This window comes from Balaenoptera musculus, chromosome X, assembly GCF_009873245.2.
Source record: "Balaenoptera musculus isolate JJ_BM4_2016_0621 chromosome X, mBalMus1.pri.v3, whole genome shotgun sequence".
Taxonomy (NCBI): Eukaryota; Metazoa; Chordata; class Mammalia; order Artiodactyla; family Balaenopteridae; genus Balaenoptera; species Balaenoptera musculus.
Window position 1 is genome coordinate 13,552,640 of NC_045806.1, and position 27,739 is coordinate 13,580,378.

A 27,739-nucleotide genomic window follows, 5' to 3' on the forward strand; every position below is an offset into this window, starting at 1 on the left:
AGTGGGTTTAAGGCCTGTTCTATAAGCATTTGTGGAATTTTTCCTTTCTTCTTCCAACTCTTCTTTAAAGTAAAATAAAACTTACCAGGTATCTTAGTGTTTTTTTTTTTAATGAGAAAAATTCAGATAGTGACCTGAGATTAGTTCCTTTTAACTCACTTGCAGTTAAAAATAGATTTCGTTCTTTAGCCGGAAAAGATTGGGACAGGATTCTAGAGCCTGTGGCAAAATAATAAGACCGTTTAATTTTCCACTCGAGGAATCTATAATGTCATTTAAGGCTCTGTTAGGGCTGAGTAACTGGGAGAATTTGAGTGGAACTGCCCCTTCTGTCTCTCTTCTTTCCCTGCCAGGCACATCAGGTATGATCATCTTTTAATCTCCCAATTCTCAAAGCACTATTTTCATGATTGTTAAGTACTCGGGGGCTACCAAAGTTTTTGCAGAATGAATTTATCTTCTCAAAGTTTTGATTTACCATTTTCTTACCCTGCTATCCCTGCCCCCAACCCGCGACATACTTGAGCACTTAAACCAAAAGTAAAGTCCCAGACCCTTAGCATCATCTGCAGTGCTTCAGTCCTGGTTTTACCAGGCTGTTTAAAGAAGGTGATTATTCAGTGGATGTGCTGAGGTCCTTTTTTAGTTCACTCTGATGTGAATTACTTTCCTATGGCCACACAGCTATGCAGGAACTTTGTCCTTTTCCTCATTTTGAGATAAAAATCACTCAACTGTTCCTACCTGTTCTGTGAAGTCCCTGGTGGACCTCAACGTGGGTTGAGGATTTATGGTTAGTCCATGACAACCTTGTAGGACAGCTGCAAATAGCAGAGAAGATTCTGATAGCTTGACTATGGGAAGTGAAGCCTTTTTACACTAACCATCAGTAGGCCGCAATCATCTTGCTAATCTTTATTAAAGGCTTAGTGGGTGCCAGACACTGTCTCATTTAGTCCTCATGACATCTACCTAAATTAGATAATTGTGTCAGTTTGCATTGCCTTCGATAAGCTGTGGTAACAAGTACCATTGAAATCTCAGTGCCTTAATGGAATAAAGGCTCGCTTCCTGCTTTGCGGTGGGTCAGGCTGAGTAACTTGCCTAAGGATTGTAAGGTTCTAACCAACTCTAGCCAGGAGCTCAGCCTCCAGTTCCCATGCTCTTCATTGCTATGCAGAGTAGCCTCTTCTGGATGATTCTTTCTGTTTAGTAAGGTGCTGACTCGAATCTGTAATCCTGGATGTTTTCCAAATGGGAAAAAAAATATGACCCCCAAAGCATCCCTCAGTATTACAAAATTTGGTTCCTTGAAATAGGTTTCATGATGAAGTATTATTTCAGTGGCTGGTTTGGTGTCTAACGGTCACTGCTATCATTCACTTGCTGTGATTAGTTCAAAGTTACAGCTCACTGAATTTCGATTTGTGGTAGGCACTGATAGTTTCCATTCCATTGTAAATGGTCATTAAGCTTTATTGTAGTATCACCCAACTTCATCTTCTGGAAGAGTTAAGAGCTGCTTTGTTGTATAAAAGAATAAACTTCTGACACCTTTGTTGCTTATATTTGGTTAGACTGAAGTCTTTTACCTGATTTGTGCTCGGATCTACAGCTTAATTTCCTGGGGGGAGGGGGTGAAAGGGATGGACTAAGTTATCACTTGTGTAAAGGATTAACCCTTTTCCCAAATACAAGGCTTTCTCCATTATTTTATAAATCCTGATGCTGCCTTTTGCCTCTGAGGGTTTAATTATACTCAGAGTTAATTCTGAATTTTCTTCCTTCATTTAAAGATTTATTAAATGATAGTTATTTGCAGTCAGCATATGTTGAGTAAGGATGAGGGCAAGACTGGGCCAAACTTTGAGCTGCTACTTAGCATTTTCTGATTTGTTGCTTGAAATACATTAGCTTAATGTTTGATGACACAAACCTTGAAGGCCAAAGAGAATGCTCTCTGAGAACCTAACCTGAAAAGCTACTGTCTCTAAAAGGCCCTATCACACCCAAGGAGTTGTGAGTCTACCCTTCCTTTTCTAAGAGTCATACCCTTATTTCATGAATGACATGTGCCTGTGTGTATGTGTGTGTTAACCTCTAACCCCTAGCCATTCCCATTTTGCTGAATACCCCTACCATATGCAGTTGCTTAAGCCAGGAACTTAGAAGCCATTCTTTTTTTTTTTGATATTTATTTTTTATTTTTTCTTATTTTTTGGCTGCACTGCACAGCATGTGGGTAGAAGCCCTTCTTGATTCCCCCCTTTCCCTCATTCACAATATAATCCATCAAAATCCACTGCGCATTCCCTCCATCTCTCTGCCTCTGCTAGACCAGGCCACCTGCAGCCACACCTGAGCACCACGATGATTTTGTCATCGGTTTCTTGGCCTTCTCTCTTCTCTACTCCAGTCTCTTTTCCCACACAGCCGTAAGAGTGGTCTTTTCAAAATAGCCACCAGTTCATTTTATCCAGCTTCTTGAAACCCTCCCAGTGGTTGCTTGTTGTGCACAGTGCTAAGTTCAAAGTCCCTACACTGATCTGTAAGGCCCTGCATAACCTAGTCTCTGCCTACTTCTCCATCCTCATCTCAAAACTCTTCTTCTTGCTTGCAGTCTGTCCCCCAGCCTCACTGGCTTTCTAGCCATTTCTGGGCCACCTCTTTTCCTGCTGTAGGAAAGACCATATGTTATGTCAAGGTGTTGGGTTGCTAGCGGTCTGTTCTTCCCCCTCTCCTTCCCGTGCCGGCTCCTCCTCCTTATTCTTCAGGATTCCGAGGCTGTCCCCACCATCCTATCTAAAGTATGTCCTGTCAAATTAATTCATTAACAAAGGAACCAGCATGTAGTAAAGCTGGTTCAAGAACGTCAGAGGTATTTATAGTCATGGAAAGAAAGAATGCTGGAATAAGATTGCTAAATTACATATAAAATTGATTAATGCCCTACAGCACAATAAAACTGTAACTGGGTTATTACACTCTTTTCTAAGATAAAATTCATTTGCATTGCTGTCAGACAAGAAATATTTGTTAGCTAACAGTTTTCTACAAGTTAATATCTACCTTTTCAGAATTGTAAAATGCCTAATCAAGAGTAAATGGTAACTTAAAAAGCACACATCCCTAGGGAATTAGGTAATCCTTGGATGGGCCTGTTAGATAATGCTAGATAATGTGGCAGTCCCCTCCCTACTTTATTCTCTCTCACCGCCTGCTCCTTCCTAGCACTTTTATCAGAGTTTGTAAATACTCCTTTACAGGTTTGACAAGTTTTTTGTCTGTCTTCCTCAGCAGTCTGCAAGTCCAAGGGGAAAGGAGGAGCATCTGGTAATCCCTGCACTGAGGGGCCTTGTGGGTACTCAGAGCATGTTTGTTGAATGACTGACTGACTGACTGAATGAATGAATGAATGAAGACATAAATGCCTATGCATGGGGAGCGAGTCTTAATCAGCTGCCACTCTTTAAACTCAAACATTTGGAATTCAGGTTCACCTGGACCTCCTGAGGGATGCCTACAGAAGTCATCTTTCTCAGGCTTTGGTTCCCACCCTCGTCTGCGCTTGAGAATCATCTGGGTAACTTTAAATGCAAAATAAAAAATACAAGTACCTGGGGCCACCTGCAGAAATTATCATTAAATTAGTCTGGGGTGTGGCCTGAGCGCGGGGGGTTTTCAGAGCTCCCCAGGTGATTCTTCTGTGGAGCCAGGGTTGAGGGTGACTTCTAAAGACAGCTGGGTGGAGTATTTTCAGGAGCTTTGCTTAAGCTCTGAGTACAGATTTGGTCACATCAGGGCCTGAACTGGGGGTAGGCAAGAGGCGCCCAGGGCGTATAACTGTAGGGGGCGCTCGCTCCCCGGGCCCTGCAGGTGCTGACACTGCCTTTCCAGGGCCCTGAGAGCGCTGGCCCCAGGCTTCTCTCTGGCCTCACCCTAGTGGAAGCTGGGGCGACACGTTTGGTGAAAGCTGACTTAGAAGGGCGGACGGCGGGTGTGAAGTTCAGGGCCAGCAGAGAATTCCTGCAGAGGAAACCACGTGCGAACATTTGCCCTGGGAGCTCCTGTACCTTCCTCCTTTCCGAAGACAGGCCAAGAGTGGATGTGAGGACTGAGGGAAGGTGTAGCAGGGTCAAGAGTAGGGTTTTGAAGCTTTTTGGTGCTATGGGCCCCTTTGGCAGTGTGAAGCTTGTGGACCCCTTCTTGGGATAATGTTTTTGTTTTTTTTTTTAAATCTTATTGGAGTATAGTTGCTTTACAATGTTATGTTAGTTCTGCTGTACAGCAAAGTGAATCAGGTATATTTATACATATATCCCCTCATTTTTGGATTTCCTTCCCATTTAGATCACCACAGAGCACTGAGTTCCCTGTGCTATACAGCAGGTTCTCATTAGTTCTCTATTTTATGCATAGTACTGTATCTATGTCAATCCCAATCCACCAATTCGTACCCCCCCCCACTTCCCCCCTTGGTAGCCATACATTTTTTTTCTCTACATCTGTGTCTCTGTTTTGGAGTGATATTTTAATTATTTATTTATTTACTTATTTATTTTTTTGCTGTGTTGGGTCTTCGTTTGTGTGTGTGGGCCTTCTCAAGTTGTGGCAAGTGGGGGCCACTCTTAATCGCGGTGCGCGGGCCTCTCACTGCTGCGGCCTCTCTTGTTGCGGAGCACAAGCTCCAGACGCGCAGGCTCAGTAGTTGTGGCTCACGGGCCCAGTTGCTCCGCGGCATGTGGGATCCTCCCAGACCAGGGCTCGAACCCGTGTCTCCCGCATTGGCAGGCAGATTCTCAACCACTGCGCCACCAGGGAAGCCCCGCGGAGTGATATTTTAAATGCGTACAACGATGTGGGATAATAAAGGAAAGCAATTAAAACTGACCCTTGAACAACTGGAGGGTTAATCCATGTATAATTTATAGTCGGCCCTCCATATCCGCGGTTCTTCCACATCCATGGACCCAGCCAACCGCAGACCGTGTAGTTCTGTAGTATTTACTCTTGAAAAATATCCGCGTATAAGTGGACTCACAGCGTTCAAAGCTGCATTGTTCAAGGGTCAACCGTATTTTGAAATTAAAACTGAGATATTTAAAAAAGTTGTCATATAGCAATATACATGCTTCTTTATTAATGTATTAAATAAAAGATCTGTGATCCAAATAACTAGCATACTTTCAGAGTAGTGATGAACATAAACAGTACTTGAGGATGTCCACAGCAACTGTAATGTGATATAAAAATATCTGATTTCGGCGGGTGACAAAGTTGCAAGCACTGCTAACGATATTACAGCAGTTCATTGCTTACATTCATAATTGAAAGAAATGCTAACTTATGGTTAGGGTAGGGAGAATAAAGATGTAATTTACTTTCTTATCCAACATGACAGACCCCTTGATTTTTTTCCACAGCCCCTTTAAAGGGGAGTCTCTGAACCCCAGTAGTGCAATAATGTGATTCATGTGGCTTCTAGGGCTGTGTTCCTCATTCCTGACCTGGTGGTAGTCTGGCACAGTCTATAGGGAAAGGAGAAAGAATTAGGACAAAGGAGTGAGTTATTTATAAAAGGAAATGTATTCTATTTTAAGATGGTTTGTTTGGTTTCCTTTTGTTAAATGCTCTTTTATGAAATTGATAATGGATAATTGTAACTTACTCACCATCACCCCTCCAAAAAATTATAAGATCAGCCTTCCCACACCAGCCTTCACCTGCTCATCTAGCTATCTAGCTTCCCATTTCCAAATTAGCAACAAGTTTTTCCAAATTAACAGGTGGATAGTGCAGGTAGGCGATTATAAGGCTTTGATCAACCCAGGTTTGGGTTAGTAAGACCAACCTGATGTTTTTCCAAAGTAACTTAAGGAAAATGTGTGGGTTCGGCTTCACTTTGGAATTACTGAACATCGTTGTCATTAATTTTTGTTAACCTATAAGTAACTGGTATAAATGAATAGGCGACGAAGAGTAGTGGGAAGAGAAGGGAGCCCCAGGAGGCCAGGAGTGTTGTTAAGGCTGTAGCTCTGCCGCCATTTTGCTGCATGAGTAAGACAAGACCCACCCTCCCCTTCTTGGGCTTAGTTCCTCACCTGTAAGATGTGGATAATTCCAGTAGATTTTCTCTAGACCATTTCCCCCTCTGAAACGCCACAGTTTCAGCCTGAATGTTCAAACCTGCAATACAAAGACTATTTTAATTTTCAGGATGACAGTGTAGCCTAGTGGCTAAGAGTGTAGGCCCTAGCAGTAGACTACCTGATTTTGAATCCCTGCTCCATCACTCTTTGTGTACCCTCAAGCAAGTTTCTTAATCTCTTTGAGCTTAAATGGCTCACCTGGAGAAGGGGTGTACCAGTAGTAGCTGCCTTGTAGTGTTTTTTGGCCAAGCATCTAAGCTGTGCTGTCTCATATGGTAGTCACTAGCCACCTGCGGCTGGCTATTGAGCATTAAAAATGTGTGTAGTGTGAGTGAGGAATTGAATTTTTAATTAAATTAATAATTAATTTAAATTAAAAACTCAAGTAATGTAAAATATTTTTCCATTAAATGCAACTGTATTGTTTTAGTAAGAGTACATTTTACTTGAACCACTGTATTGTGTAAGACAGGGGTCAGCAAACTTTTCCTGTAAAGGGCTAGGTAGTGGATATTTTAGGCTTTGTGAGCCATATGGCCTTTGTTGCAAATATCCAACTCTGCCCCAGAACTGTGAAAGCAGAAGTGGACAATATGTAAACAAAAGAGTGTGGCTGTGTTCCAGTGAAACTATTTATGGACATTGAAATTTGTATTTCATAATTTTCACATCCTGAAATATTTTTCTTTTGATGTTTTCCAAACATTCAAAAACGTAAAACCCATTCTTTTTTTAATGGTAATGCTATTTTTTAAAACTGAAGTATACCTTGATGTACAATATTATATAAGTTACAGGTATACGGTACAGTGATTCACAATTTTTTAAGGTTATACTCCATTTATAGTTATTATAAAACATTGGCTATATTCCCTCTTGTACAATACATCCTCATAGCTTATTTTGTACATAATAATAGGCAGCAGGTTGAATGTGGTCCATAGGTATATCCCCAAGATAAATGAATTAATGTCTGTCAAAAACCATTTATAAGAATGTTCACAGCAACTATATTCCTAATGGCTCCAAACTGGAAACAACCCAAATGTTCATCACAGGAGACTGGATTTAAAACATTTCAATATATTCATAAAAAATGGATTATTCCATAGCAATGAAAAAGAATGAACTATGTCTTTGGATGATTATGTGGTGCATTGGATGATTATCACAGACAAAGTTTTGGTCAGAGAAGCTGGTCACAAAGATTAATATTATATGATTCTATTATGTGAAGTTCTATAATGGCAAAGGTAATCTGTGGATTTAGAAATTAGAATAGGTTGCTAAGTGGGACAAGGTGGGGGGATTAACTAGAAAGGGATATGAAGGCAAATTCTACATGATGGAAATGTATCTTAATTTGGGTGTTTGCTATGAGCTTATATATACATTTGTTAAAAGTCTTCAAGTGGTACACTTAAGCTTTATATGAATCATCCCTCCATACAAAATACTCCTTACGTAATTTAAGAAGAAATCAGTTAGTTGTTAACGTTTAACATTATAGTATTTCTTAGTCAAATCCAGATTTCTGGCCATAATGGTCCATATTCCTTCATAGCAACCATCAGCCAAACTGTGCTGTTCCAGTAGGGTAGCCAGTAGCCACACTACTGCGGCGCCTGAGTGCCTGAAATATGGTGTATCTGAATTGAGGTCTGTGGTACAGGTAAGTACACATGGGGGTTTGAAGCATTAGTCTGAAAAAAGAATGTAAACGATTATATTAATTTTTATCTTGATCACATGCTGTAATCTATAACATTGGGTTAAAATATACTAAATTAATTTCACCTGTATCTTTTGTGCTTTTTTAACGTTAAAAAATTTTAATTGTGGCAAAATATATAGAACATAAAATTTACCATCTTCACCATTTTTAAGTGGACAGTTCAGTAGTGTTTAGTATATTCACGTTGTTGTGTGACCAATCTCCCCACCTTGCAAAATGGAAACTCCGCCCCCATTAAACAACTCCCCACTCCCCTTCACCCCCGGCCCATGGCACCCACCATTGTACTTTCTGTTTCTGTGAGTTTGACGATTGATCCCTCATGTAAGTGAAACGATGCAGTATTTGTATTTTTGTCACTGGCTTCTTCACTTAACATTTTTTTTTGGTAATGTAGCTACTACACAATTTACAGTGATATATGTGGCTGACATTATATTTCCATTGGACAGCGTTGGAGGACACTGCATAGCAGCTGCCACTTTGTAATTTGCCATTTGTTACTGCATTTATGCTGCTTATGTTTCTTCTCATGGATTGAGGAGATTGAAGTATTTCTTATATTCATGACTCCATCAAACATGGGAAAACAAAGGATTTTTTCACTTAGAGGGTCACATGTTTAAAAAAGGAGAGGCATAGTTTTCTTTGTGGAAGGGAAAAATAGTCATTTCTATTTAATATACAAAGCATTTCTGTGTTCAAAGAATACAACGTAAGATACCATTATGAAACAAATGATTGCTGTGCTCATTGTGTCCTTGGCCCCTATCAGTATTTCATTTGAACTCTTGATGTGTTTCCTGGTGTTAATTCAGTTTGGGAGAAAAGATTCTAAACAACTACTACAAATAAATCTTCTCCTGTGATTACTTGACATAATCACTGGATAGCAGGTACTTTATTGATTAATTTTCTAATAAAGTTGCACTATTAAATTTGGTGTACACATAACTAGGAAACAACATTCAGACTGAACATCAACAAACTAGAGTTTTACTTTTCACTTTTTAAAAGCTTGCAGCATTAAAAAAAAAAAAGCTTGCAGCAGCTTAAGAAAAATAGCACCTTCATTAAACTTTTCAATGATAGGGATATCATTATATATGGTTACAATTCTGTTAAGTGAGAGTTGTTTAAAACCTCGTAAACAAAGAAGGTACGGAGAGAAATTCAGCTGTATTTTGTCTTTTGCTATCTGGGGAGAGGGAGGTTCTTTCCCAGGTGAACAATTCTGGAGAAATGCCATAGCCAGGGAAGGAGAATGTGTGACGTGACGGTGTCCTAAAGGACAGCTGGGGGCTCTAGTGTAATAGTTGGTATTCATCAGCCGGGTTTGTGTTCCATTGTTCCCAGAGTTATCTGTTGAACACCAGTGAAACGCTGGTCAGGGAGCTTACAAATGCCAGGCGTTTACTTCTTTTCTCCCTCAAATAGGGCTTGGAAGTAGCATCATCTTCTCATGGGCAGATTAGAGTGCAAGTTATTTTATGTGATCTCGTTCCATTTTTTTTAGATCCTTTTTGCAGACTGAGCTGAAACAAATACCTTTCTGAGAAGAGAACCATAGGATTAGCTGATATTTGATTTACTAAGAATCTAGACTTTCTTTTTTCTTGCCTTTTTTCTTTTGAAGTCCATTCCTGCCTTGAGTGTTGGAGAGCTGCCATGGTTAGGGAAGAGTAAAACATTAAAAATGGTGGCCATCCTGTCTTTAGAGGAAAGTCTTGGTTTAATTTTCCAGATTGGTTATTCTATTTATGTCTCTTGGGCCCTTGGCTGATTGATCACGCAGGGATTTGTCATATTGCCTACTTCTTTAAATCAAATGTGGACATAGCAACTAAAAATAAACATGATGTGGATATTAGAGAACCAGGGGCCTTCTTTGCCTGGGGAGCTGGGATACTGCTTGCTGTTGCTAAGAGGTTTTCTGGCTTTTTAGCACAGCTTCAATCATTGGAAGTGCAGCTGTGTTTTTGGAAGAGGGAGCTAAGGGAAGGCAGAGGCACACTGATGAGTATTATCCCGAACAATGGATCCAGATGCAAATCATTATGCCTAATCCAGAATATTATACCCATTTTTGGCATTCTTTGTGCTGTGTTGTGTGTGATTTGCTGTGCTGAGAACTCGAAGTGTGCCAAGGTATCATTTCTGTTTTCAGAATAGTTTTGTTAGAAATTTGAAAGCTAAGTAAATATACCAGACAGTTGGGTTTCAGCTCTTTGTGGCATAGAGTGTAGCTAATGGTTTTGACAGTAGAATCTGACTGAACATTGGACTGATTGCTCTAACTTTATACCATTTTCCTTATTCCATTATGAAAAGACAACTGGAGATTGAGTGTGAAAATTCTTTAAGCGATGACATAAGGTGAGAAAGTGTTGTATGCAGTAAGTTTGTCCTGGGAATGAGGGGCCTTTCTGTAGGTCAGCAGCAGTGGCTGGTGAAGGGCCAGCTCTGCCACAGATGAGCTGTGTCTTCTTAGCTCCTTCTGGTCTGTTTCCACATCTGTAAAAGGAGGCTAATGATCATCTTACTGTAGTGAGTTGTGAGGATTAAATGAGTTAATATTTGCAGATCTTAATACAGTGTCTGGCATATAATAAGCACTATATAAGTTCTGCCTGCTACTGTTTGTCACTTGATACTGATTTCTACGATGTCACATCCTTTTTCTTGGTGCCGAACTGAAGGCTGAAGTGGGAGATCTGTCCAAAACCTGAATTTGTTCTGCGCTGATTCAACAGCATTTAAAAATGTTCAGCCAGGATACAGTGTTAAACTGTAGCATTTTTCTATTATGACATTATTATAGGAGTCCTCACTGTGTTGAAATCAAATTTAATCTATATTTAGTGTTCTGGAATTTTTCCTCAGAAGTGACTCATCTTTTGGCCATTGAGTTCCCTTTTTTGCAGTTTTCAAATAAAGTCTCACTTGAGCTTCTCTGATTCTGCTCCTAAAGAACTGCCGCTGCCTCGCTTTATGATGTCAAAAACTGATGCTGAGATCCGGTTTGGGAACATGGCTGAGCTGCATGGAACTAAAGTTCAGATTCCATATTTAATCACAGAAAAAAATACCTTCAAAAGAATGGATGATGAGGATAAACAGGTAAATAGTCTGATCAGGCATGTCTGTTTGCTTTTGACCATGAATCCTCACAGAGCAGTGCCTCTTAGCTGCTGTCAAGCTTCCAGTGAATTGCACCATCTGGGTTACAATTATAGACTTGGAAGTGAGCCAGTAAAGTTTCCTTGTAGCAAGAAGAAGAGGCTGATGCATAGAAATTACCATGAGCCACCTATGGGCCATTTAGAGCTTACTTTAATGTAGAATTGTGTCTCAAGTAAGGCTACTGATTTAACACACTTACTTGATGTCTCTAATCACCATTTCCAAATGGGTTCTTCGAAATGTAACTTCTAGGAGTTTTTAATAAGTCCTTTCTTCCAAAAAAACCTGGAGAAAAGGTTTCTCTGGTTAAATATGTTTGGAGAATGCTGCTTCATGGCCTATTCTTGGGGGAAAGGCTAAATACTCAGTCTTAGATGTTCACAGTGCACATTAGCACAGCAAAGGCCCTGAGAAGTCCTGCAATAAAGAGACCTGGAGATCGGCACTACTAAACTTCTTTCACCAGGGAATCCCTTCTTGGGGAGCATGTTTGGAGTGCCATGTTGGGAAATGCTGCCATTACATGTGTAGCCGGAACAAGAATAGGGTGGACGGGCTTTTAAAATTAGACCACTACTTGCAATAGTCAGATAGTGACTGGTAGAGACCAAAGTGTAAATTCCAGATGAGTGAGCCTATCAAGAAGAGGTAAAATAGACTTACACGTGTATTAGTGAACCCTCAGGGCATCAAGGTACATCTCATACTTCCAATGAAGATAAGGTACTGAATTATGCAGAAAAGTCAAATTATATTCAATTATAGTATCTTCTATAAGGAAGAGAAATCTGTTATGTTTAGGAAGACCAATCAAAATTTTTTCAAATGCAAGACAATTAAAGGATTAAGTCGGAAAACTAATGTATATGGCTCACCCTGATAATGCTGGATATTTGAGGTATTGTTGCAGAAGTTTCATATTTAAGGTAGGTGTAGCATGTTCTGTTGCTTTCATAATTCTCATACGTTTTAAACTAGTTCTTCAGGGATTGATTGATTGATTGATTGATTGATTTTGTTTTATTTTTTTTAGGGATTTAGATAAAAAGGTGTACAAGCGCATACCTTGGAGGTAGTGCGGGTTCGGTTCCAGACCGCCACAATAAAGCGAGTCACACGACTTTTTGGTTTCCCAGTGCATACGGAAGTTACATTTACACTATACTGTAGTCTACTAAGTGTGCAAGAGCATTATGGCTAAAAAAAAAAACCCAGTGTATATACCTTAATTAAAAAAATACTTTATTGCTAAAAACTGCTGTCATTTTAGCAAGTAGTAGTAGCGTCAAAGATCACTGATCACAGATTACCATCAAAATACAATAGTAATGAAAAAGTTTGAAATATTGTAAGAATTACCAAAATGTGACACAGAGATGTGAAGTGAGCAAATGCTATTGGAAAAATGGTGCTGATAGACTTGCTTGATGCAACGTTACCACAAACCTTCAATTTGTTAAAAAAAAAAAAAGTAATATCTGTGAAGCGCAATAAAATGAAGTATGCCTGTATCAGAATCTTCAGCCAATACTCTTTGGCATGTTTTCCCACCAGCATTTGGAGAGGAATGAGGGTCCACTATCCCAGGATGGTTGGATTCCCTGGGAACTTTCCAGGCCCATCCCCTGGCTGCGTGATTGAGGACACATCCTTTCACTTCAGTCTGGGTTTATGCTAGGCCCACCCAGTCTGTGGGTGTGAGCTTACAATTCAAAGCAAATATTCTTTTTTTTTACTTGAAAAAGAGTACTTGATTAGTATCTCAGATTGCATTGTTATTATTATTTTTGACTAAGAGCACCTGTATATTCTCTATATTGATGAAAAGTACTGTTTCCTTATTACTTGGGTATTCCAAAGTTACCAGTCTATTGGTAGCATTAAAAAAAAAAAAAAAAAGGAGGAAGCCCAGTAGCCGAGTAAGAAGGTTGCTTGTCTTGCCTGGGGTCCTACATAAAGTTCACATTGGAGTTGAGATTTGAATTGTAGTTTATTAAGGCTCCATCCTAGTGTTCAGGGATAGGCTAGTTGGAGTGGTTTACCCATAATGAATTGTTTTGCAATTTCTCAGTATAGAAAATAAAGCTGGCATTTTACTTTGGCTAGCCAGCTCCCAGAATATTTAGCATTAACCATTTAAAATATTAAAAAAATATCCACATTGTTGGAAGACTTGATAAGTGTAAATCCAGGAAATAGGAGCCTTTATTAATGAATGAAAATTGAATCTATTCACGAAGAGATCAAAATTGGGGAGTATGAATGTTATTTCATGTGATCAGTGTCTTTCGTTTCCCCAAGGAAAATATTATTGGAGTAACTGCAAGTGTTTCAGGCTTGTTTTAGTAATTTAGGTAACTGAGCTCTGGCGAGACTGTTCTCTGGGCGACTTTTGAATCCTCAGACACTGCTTTTTAACCAAGCTGCGTTTCTGAGAAAACATCTCCTCCATTTATTAAAGCAGCCGGCTTACTGGCAGTAGAGTTGTGTTATACTTCATAACTGCAGCTCAGAGCGCCGGGCTCCTTGAGTGACCGTCTCTGAACTCTGCTCTGGTTCTTTGAAGCAGGAAACGCAGTCTCCCACGATGTCACCCCTCGCCTCCCCTCCTTCTTCCCCGCCTCATTACCAGAGGGTGCCCTTGAGCCATGGCTACAGCAAACTGCGGAGCAGCACGGAGCAGATGCATCCAGGTAAGAGGCCAGCTGTCCCAGGCAGTGCCTTAGAGGCTTCTTCATCTATCGGGCAGCAACGCCACCAGCTGCTGAGCCTCCTGACTTAATTACCTCTGGCTTTGGAGACAGGGCTCAATTTAATTTTATACTCTCAAGCAAGGTTCAAAAAAAATATAAAATGAAATCTATGTTAGTAATGCCCTGTTTTCTGTCCTACAAACTAGTTCATCTTTAGACTTGTAGATAATGATTTAGATGATTTAATCCTTCATATACAAATTTCGTTACACAGGAACATAGCACATGAAGGATTTGTATTGTTTTGGAATTGTTATTCCTTTCTGCAAACCTACCAAACATATGATAACTGCTCTTATGAAACTACTTAAAAAATAGAATTCTGCAGAAGAGTTGATTCAACCTTTAAAGACTGAGCACATAAATGAAAATATTTAGCTCTTGTGTTTGGGAATAAGAATAAGCGAAATGCCAGGGGAGGCATTGTGCTCAGGTGTGTGAAGTGCCCAGTTGTGGGGTTGCCTCCTTGCTCACATTTGCACTATGCTGGCCATGTTAGTGATAAAATACGTTAGTTGGTTCTGAGAATGACTTGCAGAGTTGGCTCCCTAGGCTGCAATGCTTAAAGCTCCATAAATTCACTGCAGCATCTTGTCCTTGTGGGGCTCAGGTTCCTAGTTTAAGATATGACCAATTAAAGGTATTCTAGAATTGGATATCCGTAACTCCCTCCCTCCCCGCCTTTTTTTAAAATTCTGTGAGCTGTAACTGAAAGTGACCCAGTTTCTGCAGGTTTTTGCTGCATTGAAAATAGTGGTGACTTCTAGAGGGACACAGATTTAAAAAAAATGTGTGCTAGGCTGGACTAAAGAGAAACTATGATCTTGCCAAGAGAAGCAGGTGTAGCATGATGGAAAAATCTTTTGATTGGAATCAGAAGGTGAGGGTTTATGTGACTAGCTATGTGACCTTGGGCAAGCCACTTACTGCTCTGAACCATGATTTTCCTCTCCTCTTTTTAAATGGAGTCATAGTATCCTATAGGGGTGTTGTGAGGATAAGCGAGAGCATGAGTATAAAATCTGATTGGAAATTGAATCCTGTGCAAATGCAAGATAATGCTGTTGGGGGATAGGAACGAAAAATCACTCCCCTGGAACCTGAGTGTCCCATTGGTGTCTGAAACAAAACGGGGTTGAGAATTCTTCATTTTCCTTATAGTCTCTCCTGCCAAATTTCCCTATTTTTAGAAGTGGGTTTTTTTTTCTTAATTTCATCTGGGTTTGGAAATTGGAGTCCTATGCCTAGCATGGTGCCTAGTTTTTGGATTTTAGTTCACAGGTGAGTAGTTTTTTGTTCTACCGAGTCACCGGGTTCTACTCTTTTTTTCTGGTATTCCTTAAAAAACCTGTCTGTACCAGCTCTCTCTGCTTCATGCTCCATTTTCTCCTCATTCCATTCAAATTGGGCTTTCATTCCCCCAGTGGCAAGGAAATGACCTGCTTCTCTCCTTCACTCTTTTAGCGGTGTGTGTCAAGGTTGTCCGTGCTTTCATTCTTTCTTAGCCTTTTTTTTAAAAAAGTGAGGTAAAATTTACATATGATAAAATGCACACATTTAAAATCTTCAATTTGAGGGACTTCCCTGGCGGTCCAGTGGTTAAGACTTCGCCTTCCAGTGCAGGGGTGCGGGTTTGATCCCTGGTCAGGGAGCTAAGATCCCACATGCCTTGGGGCCAAAAAAAAAAAACCCAAACAAAAAACCACCCCAAAACATAAAACAGAAGCAATATTGTAACAAATTCAATAAAGACTTTAAAAGTGGTCCACATCAGGACTTCCCTGGTGGCGCAGTGGTTAAGAATCCGCCTGCCAATGTAGGGGACACGGGTTCAAGCCCTGGTCCAGGAAGATCCCACATGCCATGGAGCAACTAAGCCCGTGCGCCCCAACTACTGAGCCTGCGCTCTAGGGCCTGCAAGCCACAACTACTGAGCCTGCGGGCCACAGCTACTGAAGCCCGCATTCCTAGAGCCCATGCTCCAGAACAAGAGAAGCCACCACAATGAGAAGCCTGTGCACTGCAACGAAGAGTAGCCCCCGCCTGCCGCAACTAGAGAAAGCCCGCGCGCAGCAAGAAAAACCCAACACAGCCCAAAATTAAAAAAAAAAATGGTCCATATCAAAAAAAAGTCTTTAAAATAAAATCTTCAATTTGAGTTTTAACAAATGGATATACTCATGTATCCACCACATGAATAAAATATTTCCCTGCCATATGATCCAGCAATTCCACCCCTGAGTATATATCTGAAGGAAATGAAAGCACAAATTTGAAAAAATACATGGACCCCAGTGTTCATAGAAGCATTATTTACAATAGCCAAGGTATGGAAGCAACCTAAGTGTCCATCAACAGATGAATGAAGAAGGGAGATACACGTACATACATACACACAATGGAATATTACTCAGCCATAGAAAAGAATGAAATTCTGCCATTTGTAGCAACGTGGATGGACCTAAAAAGGGAATTACGCTTAGTGAAATAAGTCAGACGGAGAAAGACAAATACTGTGTGTTATCACTTATATGTGGTATCTAAAAAATAAAATAGATGAATAAATATAACAAAACAGAAACCTACTCACAGATATAGAGAACAAACTAGTGGTTGCAGGGTGGGGGAGTAGGGGACTAAGAGGTACAAACTACTATGTAGGAAATACATAAGCTACAAGGATATATTGTACAGCACAGGGAAATACAGCCATTATTTTATAATAACTTTAAATGGAATATAATCTATAAAAATATTGAATCACTATGCTGAAATTAATATTGTAAATCAACTCTAGTTCAATAAAAAAAGTAGTCTGCCTGACATTAAAACCAAAATTTCCATCACCTCAGAGATGCCCCTTTCAGTCACTCCCTCCCTGCCCCTGCCCCCCCAATGCAAGCATAGTTCTGATTTTTATCATCGTAGACTAGTTTTGCTTCTTCTGGAACCTCATATAAATGGAATCATATTGAATGACCGTACTCTCGGGTGTCTTTCCCTCAGCATAGCGGTTAAGATTCTCCATGGTGTTGTGTCTCAATAGTTTGTTCCTTTTTATTACTCAGTATTGTTCCATTGTATGAATGTATCATGGTGTGACGATCCATTCTTCTGTTGATGGACATTTAGGTTATTTCCAGGGTTTGGCTGTTATGAATAAGGACGCTATGAACATTCGTGTGTGAGTCTTTTTGTGACATTGTTGTCATTTTCCTGGCACCTAGGAGTGGAATTACTGCACCTTAGGGTAGGTGTATAAGAAACTGCCAAAGAGTTTCACCAAGTGGCTGCATACTCCCACTGGCAATATATGAGAGTTCAGTGCTCCTTGCCAGCAGTTGGTACTCTAGTTTCTTTCTTCAGTGTTTTTAATCTTAGCTATTCTATTACATGTGAAGTGACATCTCCTTGTGGGCACTCTTTTGTTCTTGAAACATTGTTTTCTAAGTTTCTGTTGCCCCTTCCTACATCATGATCCTTAAACTTGGATTTATGCATTTTCAGAAAGCAGCTTTGCTGCTAGGACAATTTTCTAGGAATACATTTTTCTGGGGTCATTCTCTGTCCAAGTCTCTGCCATGATTCCTGGCTAATGGGGCGTATGTGTATGTTTTAAATCAGACTGAGCATCTTTGGACCAGTCTGTGATTCAGAGCCTCTCTTCTACCTCTCTCCTGGGCTCCTGCTAGTCTCCTTTGCTGGATGTATCTGTAGCTTATGCTCATTGGGTAAGACTTACGTGTCAGGCATTGTTCAGAGTTCTTTATGTGCACTATTTTCTACTTACCACAACCCTCAGAGGCAGATACTGCTATCTATATTTTATCTATATTTTAAAAGATGATGTTTAAATCGCAGTAATACTTCTCCTTCCCACTCAACCTGTTTCTGGTCTCTAGAGGCAACTACCTTCTTTCCTTTTTTAAAAAATTTTTATTTTTTTAACTGAAGTACAGTTGATTCACAATGTTTCAGTGTACAGCAAAGTGAATCAGTTATACATACATGTATATATATTCTTTTTCAGATTCTTTTCCATTATAGGTTATCACAAGACATTGAATATAGTTCCCTGTGCTATGCAGTAGGTCCTTGTTGTTTACCTATTTTATATACAGTAGTGTGTATCTGTTAATCCCAAATTCCAAATTTATTCCTCCCCTCCTTTCCCCTTTGGTAACCATAAGTTTGCTCTCTATGTCTCTAAGTCTATTTCTGTTTTGTGAACATTTACTTATTTATTTATTATTTATTTACTTTTTGGCCTCTCCACACAGCATGTGGGATCTTAATTCCTCAACCAGGGATTGAACTCGTGCCCCCTTCAGTGGAAGCACGGAGTGTTAACCACTGTACCGCCTGGGAAGTCCTGTATCACTTTTTTAGATTCCACATATAAGTAACATATTTTTCTTTCTCTATCTGACTTACTTCACTTAATATGATAATCTCTAGGTCCATCCATGTTGCTGCAAATGGCATTATTTCATTCTTTTTTATGGGTAAATAATATTCCATTGTATGTATATGTGTGTATATATATATATAAATATACACACCACATCTTTTTTTATCCAGTCATCTGTTGATGGACATTTAGGTTGCTTCCATGTCTTTGCTGTTGTGAATAGTGCAGCTATGAACATTGGGGTGCATGTATCTTTTCGAATTAGACTTTTGTCCAGATATATGCCCAGGAGTGGGATTGCCAGAGCATATGGCAACTCTGTTTTTAATTTTTTAAGGAACTTCCATACTGTTCTCCACAGTAGCTGTACCAATTTACATTCCCACCAACAGTGTAGGAGGGTTCCCTTTTCTCCACACCCTCTTCAGCATTTATTATTTGTAGACTTTCTGATGATGGCCATTCTGACCAGTGCGTGGTGATACCTCATTGTAGTTTTGACTTGAATTTCTCTAATAATTAGTGATATTGAGTATCTTTTCATGTGCCTGTTGGCCATCTCTTTGTCTTCTTTGGAGAAATGTCTATTTAGGTCTTCTGCCCATTTTTTTTATTGGGTTGTTTGTATTTTTGATATTGAGGTGTATGAGCTATTTGTATATTTTGGAAATTAAGCCCTTGTCAGTCACATTGTTTGCAGGTATTTTCTCCCATTCCACAGGTTGTCTTTTCATTTTGTTTATGGTTTTGTTTGCTGTGCAAAAGCTTTTGAGTTTAATTAGGTCCCATTTTTAAATTTTTGTTTCCATTACTCTAGGAGACGGATCCAAAAATATATTGCTGTGATTTATGTCAAAGAGTGTCCTGCCTATGTTTTCCTCTAGGAGTTTTATAGTATCTGGTCTTATATTTAGGTCTTTAATCCATTTTGAGTTTATTTTTGTGTATGGTGTTAGAGAGTGTTCTAATTTCATTCTTTAACAGGTAGCTGTCTACTTTCCCCAGTGCCACTTATTGAAGAGACTGTCTTTTCTCCACTGTATATTCTTGCCTCCTTTGTCATAGATTAATTGACCACAAGTGCATGGGTTTATTTCTGGGCTCTCTATCCTGTTCCAATGATCTATGTGTGTGCTTTTGTGCCAGTACCATGCTGTTTTGATGAGTGTAGCTTTGTAGTATAGTCTGAACTGAGGGCATGTGATTCCTCCAGCTCCATTCTTTTTTAAAAAAAATACATTTATTTATTTATTTTTGGCTGCATTGGGTCTTCATTGCTGCATGCGGGCTTTCTCTAGTTGCGGCGAGTGGGGGCTACTCTTCGTTGTGGTGCGTGGGCTTCTCATTGCAGTGGCTTCCCTTGTTGCAGAGAACAGGCTCTAGGTGCACGGGCTCAGTAGTTGTGGCACGAGGGCTCAGTAGCTGTGGCTCGTGGGCTCTAGAGCGCAAGCTCAGTAGTCGTGGCGCACAGGCTTAGTTGCTCCACGGCATATGGGATCTTCCCGGACCAGGGCTCGAATCCATGTCCCCTGCATTGGCAGGCAGATTCTTAACCACTGCGCCACCAGGAAAGCTCTTCAGCTCCATTCTTCTTTCTCAAGATTGTTTTGGCTGTTCAGGGTCTTTTGTGTTTCCATACAAATTAAAAAAATTTTTTGTTCTAGTTCTGTGAAAAATCCATTGGTAATTTGATAGGGATTGCATTGAATTTGTAGATTGCCTTGGGTAGTGTAGTGATCTTAACAGTATTGATTCTTCCAGTGCAAGAACATGGTGTATATTTCCATTTGTTTGTGTCGTCTTCCGTTTCTTTCATCAGTGTCTTATAGTTTTCTGAGTACAGGTCTTTTGCCTCCTTAGGTAGGTTTATTCCTAGGTATTTTATTCTTTTTGATGTGATGGTAAATGGGATTGTTTCCTTAATTTCTCTTTCTGATACTTCGTTGTTAGTGTAATATGCAACAGATTTCTTCATATTAATTTTGTATCCTGCTACTTTACTGAATTCACTAATGTGCTCTAATAGTTTTCTGGTGGCAGCTTTAGGATTCTCTATGTATAGTATCATGTCATCTGCAAACAGTGGCAGTTTTACTTCTTCCTTTCCAATTTGGATTTCTTTTATTTCTTTTTGTTGTCTGATTGCTATGACTAGGACTTCCAAAACTATGTTGAATAAAAGTGGTGAGAGTGGGCATCCTTGTCTTGTTCCTGATCTTAGAGGAAATGCTTTCAGCTTTTCACCATTGAGTATGATGTTAGCTGTGGGTTTGTCGTATATGGGCTTTATTACGTTGAGGTATGTTCCTTCTAGGCAGAGGCAACTACTTTTGACTCTTTTTACCTGTTTCTTCTGATATCTAATGTCTTATCTTAAAATCAATGTCTGTTCTACTTTTTCTTATACATCTTATTCTGATGTATCAATTCTAGGTATCTTCTCACTTAAGAGCATGGGCTGTGATGTCTGGCTCCTGGGCCTAAAGGTAGACTTAGTGGACCTACATTTCTCATTTCTGTCCATTTCTAGCCTCTGTGACTATGGGTATTTTGCTTTTCTGAGCCTCAGTTTCCCTTATCTGTGAAATGGAATAATCTCTGCCTCAGAGGTTTGCTCTGTGGAGGAAACGAGGAATGTTATATAAACATCTGTTCCTAGCACAATTCGTGGCACATTGTAGGTGCTCAGATATTCCCTTGTATTTCCTTTTGTGTTTCTAGAATCTGGCACCCGTTTTATTTTTGAAGCTCTTAGGTATTCTTGAAAGTCATCTTCTGGATATCATTCATTGGGTGACTGCAGATGGAGAGTCTTTATGGGGCAGTTAGTTGTAGTCTCTGTTGTAGTTTGACATTGAATCTCAGAGTGATGAAACCTTTAGGGTTCATTTTATACTCCTCCCCTTGGAGAAAGGTGGTACTTCTAGTTCCTTATTCAACCTCTTATAAGGGGATCTAAGAATTGTTTATTTTGCATTGAGTTGCATGTTTCAGGCTTTATTTGGGAGGAAGGAGAGTAGAGGCAACGAGCCTTTTACCTTTTTACCTCCTGAGTTCAGTTTCAGTTGAGGAGCGAGGCAGGAGTAGACCAATGGTGGCCTGAATATCAGCTGTGGTACCAGTAGAGCTGACTGGAGCACGTGTCTAAGATTTGTGACCAGAGGGCTTTAGGCACTCACCTTTCCAGTCACAGGCAGGTGTGGACAACTCAGGCTTCCCACAGGAGTAGGAAGAGAAAATCTGCCATTGAGGCCAGGCTTCTCCAAAAATGACCCACCATGTGGCTGAGTGTTCAAGCCTTATTGATAAGATGTGTTTGTCTCTTCCAAGGGAAGGGAGACCCTTGTCGGTGAGGGACTGGAGCCATGGGCCAGGCGGCCTTCCTCCACACGTGTCCCTCCTGAGCAGTAGAAGCTCCCTACCTCTGAGGGGAGCCAGAGGCTGAGGCATGTGAGGTCAGCTTCCCAGGAGAAGCTCATGACCACTGGTATCCCAACCGTGGTACAGTTTGCTGTGGTTCAAACCTTCCGACAGGAGTTAAATTTGATGTTCCATCAAAATGGAATGATCTTAAAAATCCTTCTTTGAGGACAACACCTGCCTACCATGTGAGACTTATTTAAGATCTGGACTATGTGCTCTCTGTGTATGTTTCTTTTGCAGGTTTTGTATTTTTAATACATTCTTAGCAGGGTCAAAAAATCCACGTCATGGTTTGCCAGGCAGTGATTTTGATGTTTTAATGTAATTTAATGTGTTATAATACTGTGTTCCAGTTCCTCGGAGGAAATACAAAGAGCAGTTGTGAGCCCAAGAGTGGTTTGTTGTTCTTAACGTGCTCTTATACCTTCTTTATTTTAAAAAGTTCAAAGTATGCTGAAGGTGATGCCATAATAGGCTGCTCTGCTGTTTCTACCTAATTTTATTTATAAGAAGCTACAGAAAAAAGGCATTTAATTGTTTATATACTTCCAAAAACCTGAACTGTTAACCCACAGAGATCAGAAATGGTTTCATCTTAAGTGATAATTTCTCCTTTCTGTTGGAGCTGAATACTACCTGGTTACATTTAACTGTTTTCCTGCCATATTGGCAAGGTCGTTATTAAGTGTTCTGGAAATAAAAGGAATGAAAAAAATGCATTCATTTTGGTGGCTTAAAACCTTTTCTTAAAGGTAGCAAAATTATTTTTAGTTTGGTTATTAAGTGATAAAATAATAAATATAAAATGCATTTATTCCTTTTTGTAGTTTTCTCTACTTGGTTTTACATTCTTAATGTTAAGGAAAAGATGACAGTGGCATTTATTTTCAAAAATAAAACAAAATAGGGGCTTCCCTAGTGGCGCAGTGGTTAAGAATCCGCCTGCCAATGCAGGGGACATGGGATTGAGCCTTGGTCCGGGAAGATCCCACATGCCTTGGAGCAACTAAGCCCGTGTGCCACAACTACTGAGCCTGCACTCTAGAGCCCACGAGCCACAACTACTGAGCCTGCATGCCACAACTACTGAAGCCCACGTGCCTAGAGCCTGTGCTCCTCAACAAGAGAAGCCACCACAATGAGAAGCCCGCGCACCGCAACAAAGAGTAGCCCCCACTCGCCGCAACTAGAGAAAGCCTGCGCGCAGCAACGAAGACCCAACGCAGTCAAATAAATAAATAAATAAAAATAATTTTTTAAAAAAGTACTTAAAAAAAATAAAACAAAATAAATGACAACACTGATTCTTAATGTTCAAAATGCATATTCCTTTTCTTGCTTCTTTGGGGGTGTGGATGATGAATGGAAGCCTTTTAAATAGCAGGGTATATATAGAATTTACCTTATATTTAGAATTTGAACACTTAAAACATGGCACTTTTCTAACTACTCTCATTATTTTATATCCCAGTTTAGGTTCACACCATTCCACCTTTCTAATTTATTCCTAATCTTAACCTGATATAAATATTTTCCTGCCTTATCATGAATTAGGCGACTGTCTTTAGATTGTTCAGTTAAATTGTACCCAGGGGCACCAAGGTTTGTTTGTCTTAGGTGGCCCTATCCCTGTAAACTCTAATTCCTTTGCTAATTCTTCCCTGAAAAGCAGACACTGTAGCAATTTGTGTGTGAAATCATAATTTTTGGGTGGAATCTTTGTCTACCATGCTGACTTTCCCTCCTGCTGTTTCAGCTCCTTATGAAGCTAGACAGCCCCTTGTCCAGCCTGAGGGACCCTCGTTGGGGGGCCCAGGAGCCAAACCCCTTCGGCATCAGGCTTCCCTTATCCGGGTAAGTGACGCCGCTGTGGGGTTATGCCAGTGGGAGACTTCGGGGGTATGGCTTTTTGATGGCCCTGTTTTTGTTTGTTTGTTTGTTTTGTTTTTGTAAGGAGGACATAAAACTGCCCCCTAATGCAAATATTGTACTTCTTGTTCTGTTGCTTGTGTATTTTCCTAAATCTTTTCTACTGTGTGTGTTTCTCCCCTTCTCAGTGTCTCTAGACTAATCCGGGCTGGTTCTTAATCTTTGGTATGTCTAAAATGCCCTTCCACCTTTATCTGCTTAATCAGTAGGCACCTCCTTCAGGAGGCCTCTACTTTTTCCAAAACAGCCTATCTTATCTCTGCCTTATTCTTTAATATTACTTATTCAGTGCATAGTTCGCTATTGCCCATTTTGTTTTGTACCTCCAGTTACATTGCAAGCTTTGGAAGGCAGAGGTGGTTCTCCTGTATTTTCTCTCAGTGCCTAGTTCAATGCTGTTTGGAGAACAGTTATTTTACAAGTGGCAGCAACTAGTTTCCTGTTTGTAATCGATACAATATGGCAGAAGCACAAGTGATCTCCCAGTTTCTCCTGGCTACACCACAACTTAGCAAATTTCAGCTTCCCTTTCTCCAGTGTTTCCTTCGGATAAAGAGCTCTTATTTTTTCCCGTGTCTGCAACCGTTATCTTGTGTAGTACCTCTGAGTCCTATGCTGGTGAAGTCATAGTCCCAAAAAAGGGTGTGTGTGTGTGTCAGCATGAGAAAAACCCTGAGAAAACTGGATTGGCTGTTTGACTCTAAAGACAAGAGGAAGTAGGGTGATTTGTATAACATTTCAATTGTCCAGCTTAGGAAGAAGGATCATTTATGCTCAGGGAGTTCTCACAATAGACGGGTGATGTCAGATCGTCCCATAAAGAAGTGGGCTGGTATTCTAGAAGAGAATAAACAAGGCAAAGGGAGATTGAGGTGTTCACTTTATAGCCTCTGGGGATGGGTCTCTGTGTTAGGCGTGGTACAGAACTTAACTTCTGAGGTAGAACTCTGTGTACGAAGAATTTTCTTAAAGGTGGTAGATAATTGAGCCATATGCTGTGTATTTGTGTATAATTCTTCCTCCAACCATCAGGTCTAGGTATTGTTGTATCTCTTAGTATAGGTGAGGTAACTGTGGCCGAGAGAGGTCAGGTCATGGGTCTAAGGTTTCATTCATAACTAGTAAGTGGCAGAGCCAGAATTTGAACCAGGCCTGCCCAATGTCAAAACCTGCTCTTTCAAATACTTTCCTATATACGTTAGAGTCCCATGTTATAAGGAGGCTAGGTTCTAGAGTTGCTGTATAAATAAACATTGGGTGTAGTAAAAATATTCGGGAAAATCCCTTATTGGTACCACACTGGGGAGCCAAGATGCCATTCCCTCCTAGGTCCAGTAGAGCTCAGTTTTACCCCCAAGTTGGAACAGACAGTTGTTTCTTCAGCTGAGCCGCAGATGGAGTAGTTGGCTGCATTTAGAGGTCCTGTGGTACAAAAATACGTGTTTTTAAACATGAGAATCACACCCGCTGTGGAGTGATGGTTACATTAGGAAAGGTATGGGCAGGACTGGGATTCATGTAAAAAATCTGTGAGGTGTGGCCATGCATGTTTCTGCAGAGTCTGTTCTAGTGCTGTGGAGACCACATCCTGAACTGTTAGAATGACGGGCAAACAAGCAGTAAATCCCGAACCTCGCCATGGTTGGATGGGGCTCACTGGGCCCTTTCTGCGTAGCCACCTGGCTGAGATGGCCATGGGCTCTCACTTGGATTGGTGTCCTGGGGCTTCTCTTCTAATCTCTAGGTCCGTTTTTCTGCTGGTAAACGTGCTTCTTGAGCGCTTCAAGCAACTAATGTTCACTAAATACCTATTAAGTGCCAGGTATTGTGTTGAGAATACAAAAATGAGGTATAACACACCCAGTCCCTGCCCTCATGGAGCTTATAGACTATTGGAGGAGATGGCCATTGATCAGACCATCACAAAGTAAATATATAATTATGATATGTGGTGAGTGGAAATTACAGTGTGCTTTGAGGATGAAAAATGGCGGCAGGAAGTTAGGTCCTAGCCTTGGCAGGCAGGGGCTGATCAAAGAAGGCTTGCAGAGGGGAGTCACACTCGAGTTGAAAGGGGAAGGATTGAACCATCTTAACCAGGTGGGGGGGGTGGGGCGGGGGAGAGCAGGCGAGAGGATAGAGGGAGCTGCGCGTACAAAGATGTTTTCTATGAGCTTAGCACTTTATACACCTCTCTTGCAGTGCTCAGAGCTATCTTATGAGGTAATTCCTGTCATTATCCCATTTTTCAGATGACAAAACCTGAAGTATAAAGACCTTACTTAGTTTGCCTAAGGTCACAGCTAGGAAGTGGTAGGGCTAGAGTTCAAACACTGGACAGGATTTCCTGGTCTTTGTCTCAGGAACCGCATGGATGGTGATGTCATCTGTTAAGCCTAGAAGCCCTGAATGAAAAGCTAGTGTTGGGAGTATTGAGGCAAGATCCTGAGATCAGTGTTGCATATTGGAACTTGAGCCTTAGAGACAGCCAAGAGGAGGTGTCAAGGAGTTGCTAGGATATATGGGGCTGGAGCTTTGGGGAGAGCTGGGGCTGGATAGAAGTATTTGGCAGCCATTGGCCATTAGAAGGACTTATGGGATTGTGCAGAAAAAGCAGACAGGTTCCCGCCCAGGTCCAGGCAGACTCTCCATGCCCTTGGGCAAGTTCCTTCTCTTTTCTGTAACACGAATGAGCTGGAATGGATTTAACAGACCATTGTAATACTCTGCAGCAGTCTGATTCCCTTAATGTTTGTTTGGTGTCAGTGGAGGTCCCCCCTCCTGTTTGGAGCATTGCCTTCTGTTTAAGATGAGAGCAAGGGGCCTTTTTCGGGACAGCAGTCTGTGGTTTTCATGGCTGATGTGTTTTTCTTTCTTCAGTTCTTAGGTTTCCTTCTTACTCCTTTGAACTTGGTTTGGCTGAACTCCATGTCCCAGACAGCAAAATGCCAACCTGAGTTAGCCATGTAGATGAGAGGATGTAAAGTGGAGGATTTTGGTGGTAGGGATGCTAGGCTGGGCCGGGGTCACTCATTCCCCATGTTGCCATGCACATGGGCTGATGGAAGCCTCGCTCTCTCCTAGCTTCCTCTGTGGCCTTGTATTTAAGTCCCTCCTGCCTGATTGGAAGAGGGGTGGCCTCTGGGAACGGGGGAAGGCTTTTAGGGACTCTGAGTCAGCACTGTTGCAGCTCACGGGCTTGGCATTTCAGAGGTGCTGATGTGGAATTCAGTCCCAGACATTGGAATGAACAGTCTTAATATTTTCGGAATTTTGATTTTTTCGTTCAGGTGTTGGATGTTGTTTTTCCCCTTGAAATTTCAGATGCTGAGCACATCCTATGTTGGTGGGTGGTTGACAGTGGTTTGTAAAGAAATGGTAAATATTCTTTCCTGCTTCTCTGTCGTGGTGTGTTGATAGGTCATTTTGTGGTTTACTTTTCACAAGTGATCCTAACCATCTAGATCACGTAGTCATTTGTGATTTTGCTGGCGTAGGGTTTAGAATTGACCCTCCTGCTCCCACTGTCCTCTCCTGGTTTGTCTCCTGCTTCTGTGACTGCCTCTTCCTAAGCTTTTTATTTCAATTTCCCTCCTCACCTGCCCCTTGCGTGTTGGGGATCCCTGGGTCTAGTTCTCACTCTGTTACTATTTAGCTACATGGAGCCTGATGGCCACATCTCACCACCTGCCAGATGTCTTCACTCGAATGTCCCACTGTCACTTTTTTTGTTTTTTAATATTTATTTATTTGGCTGCACCAGGTCTTAGTTGCGGCACGTGGGATCTTTGTTGCCGCGTGCGGAATCTTCGTTGTGGCATGTGGGATCCTTTTTTTTTTTTTTTTTAATAATAGTTGCGGCATGCATGTGGGATCTAGTTCTCCGACCAAGGATTGAAATGGGCTCCCTGAATTGGGAGTGCGGAGTCTCAGCCACTGGACCACCAGGGAAGTCCCCCCACTGTCACTTTAAACACGTCTTTTCCCACAAAAGCAGTTCTCACCCTCCCGCCCCTGACTCCACGCCCCTGGCACGTGGGCCAGCACACGGCTCGCTGTTTCTGACGCCCCTCTCATCCCGTCTGCCCATCGGCTACCGAGTAGTAGTCATATCACTTTCTAAATACCTCTCTCAATTGTCCGTTTCTCTGCACTT

At 40.9% G+C, this 27,739-nt stretch overlaps 1 protein-coding gene across 3 annotated transcripts in view; it reads left to right on the forward strand.

Annotated features, from left to right (window-relative positions):
• REPS2 (RALBP1 associated Eps domain containing 2) overlaps positions 1-27,739 on the forward strand; it is a 228,487-nt gene that overhangs the window by 66,312 nt on the left and 134,436 nt on the right. For 2 of the 3 annotated variants that reach the window (XM_036840950.1, XM_036840952.1), the window contains exons 3-5: positions 10,856-11,004; positions 13,634-13,760; positions 23,411-23,508. In XM_036840950.1, coding sequence (XP_036696845.1) covers positions 10,856-11,004; positions 13,634-13,760; positions 23,411-23,508 — 374 coding nt within the window. The remainder of the gene's footprint in view (positions 1-10,855; positions 11,005-13,633; positions 13,761-23,410; positions 23,509-27,739) is intronic. The other variant, XM_036840951.1, reaches the window with a different exon arrangement.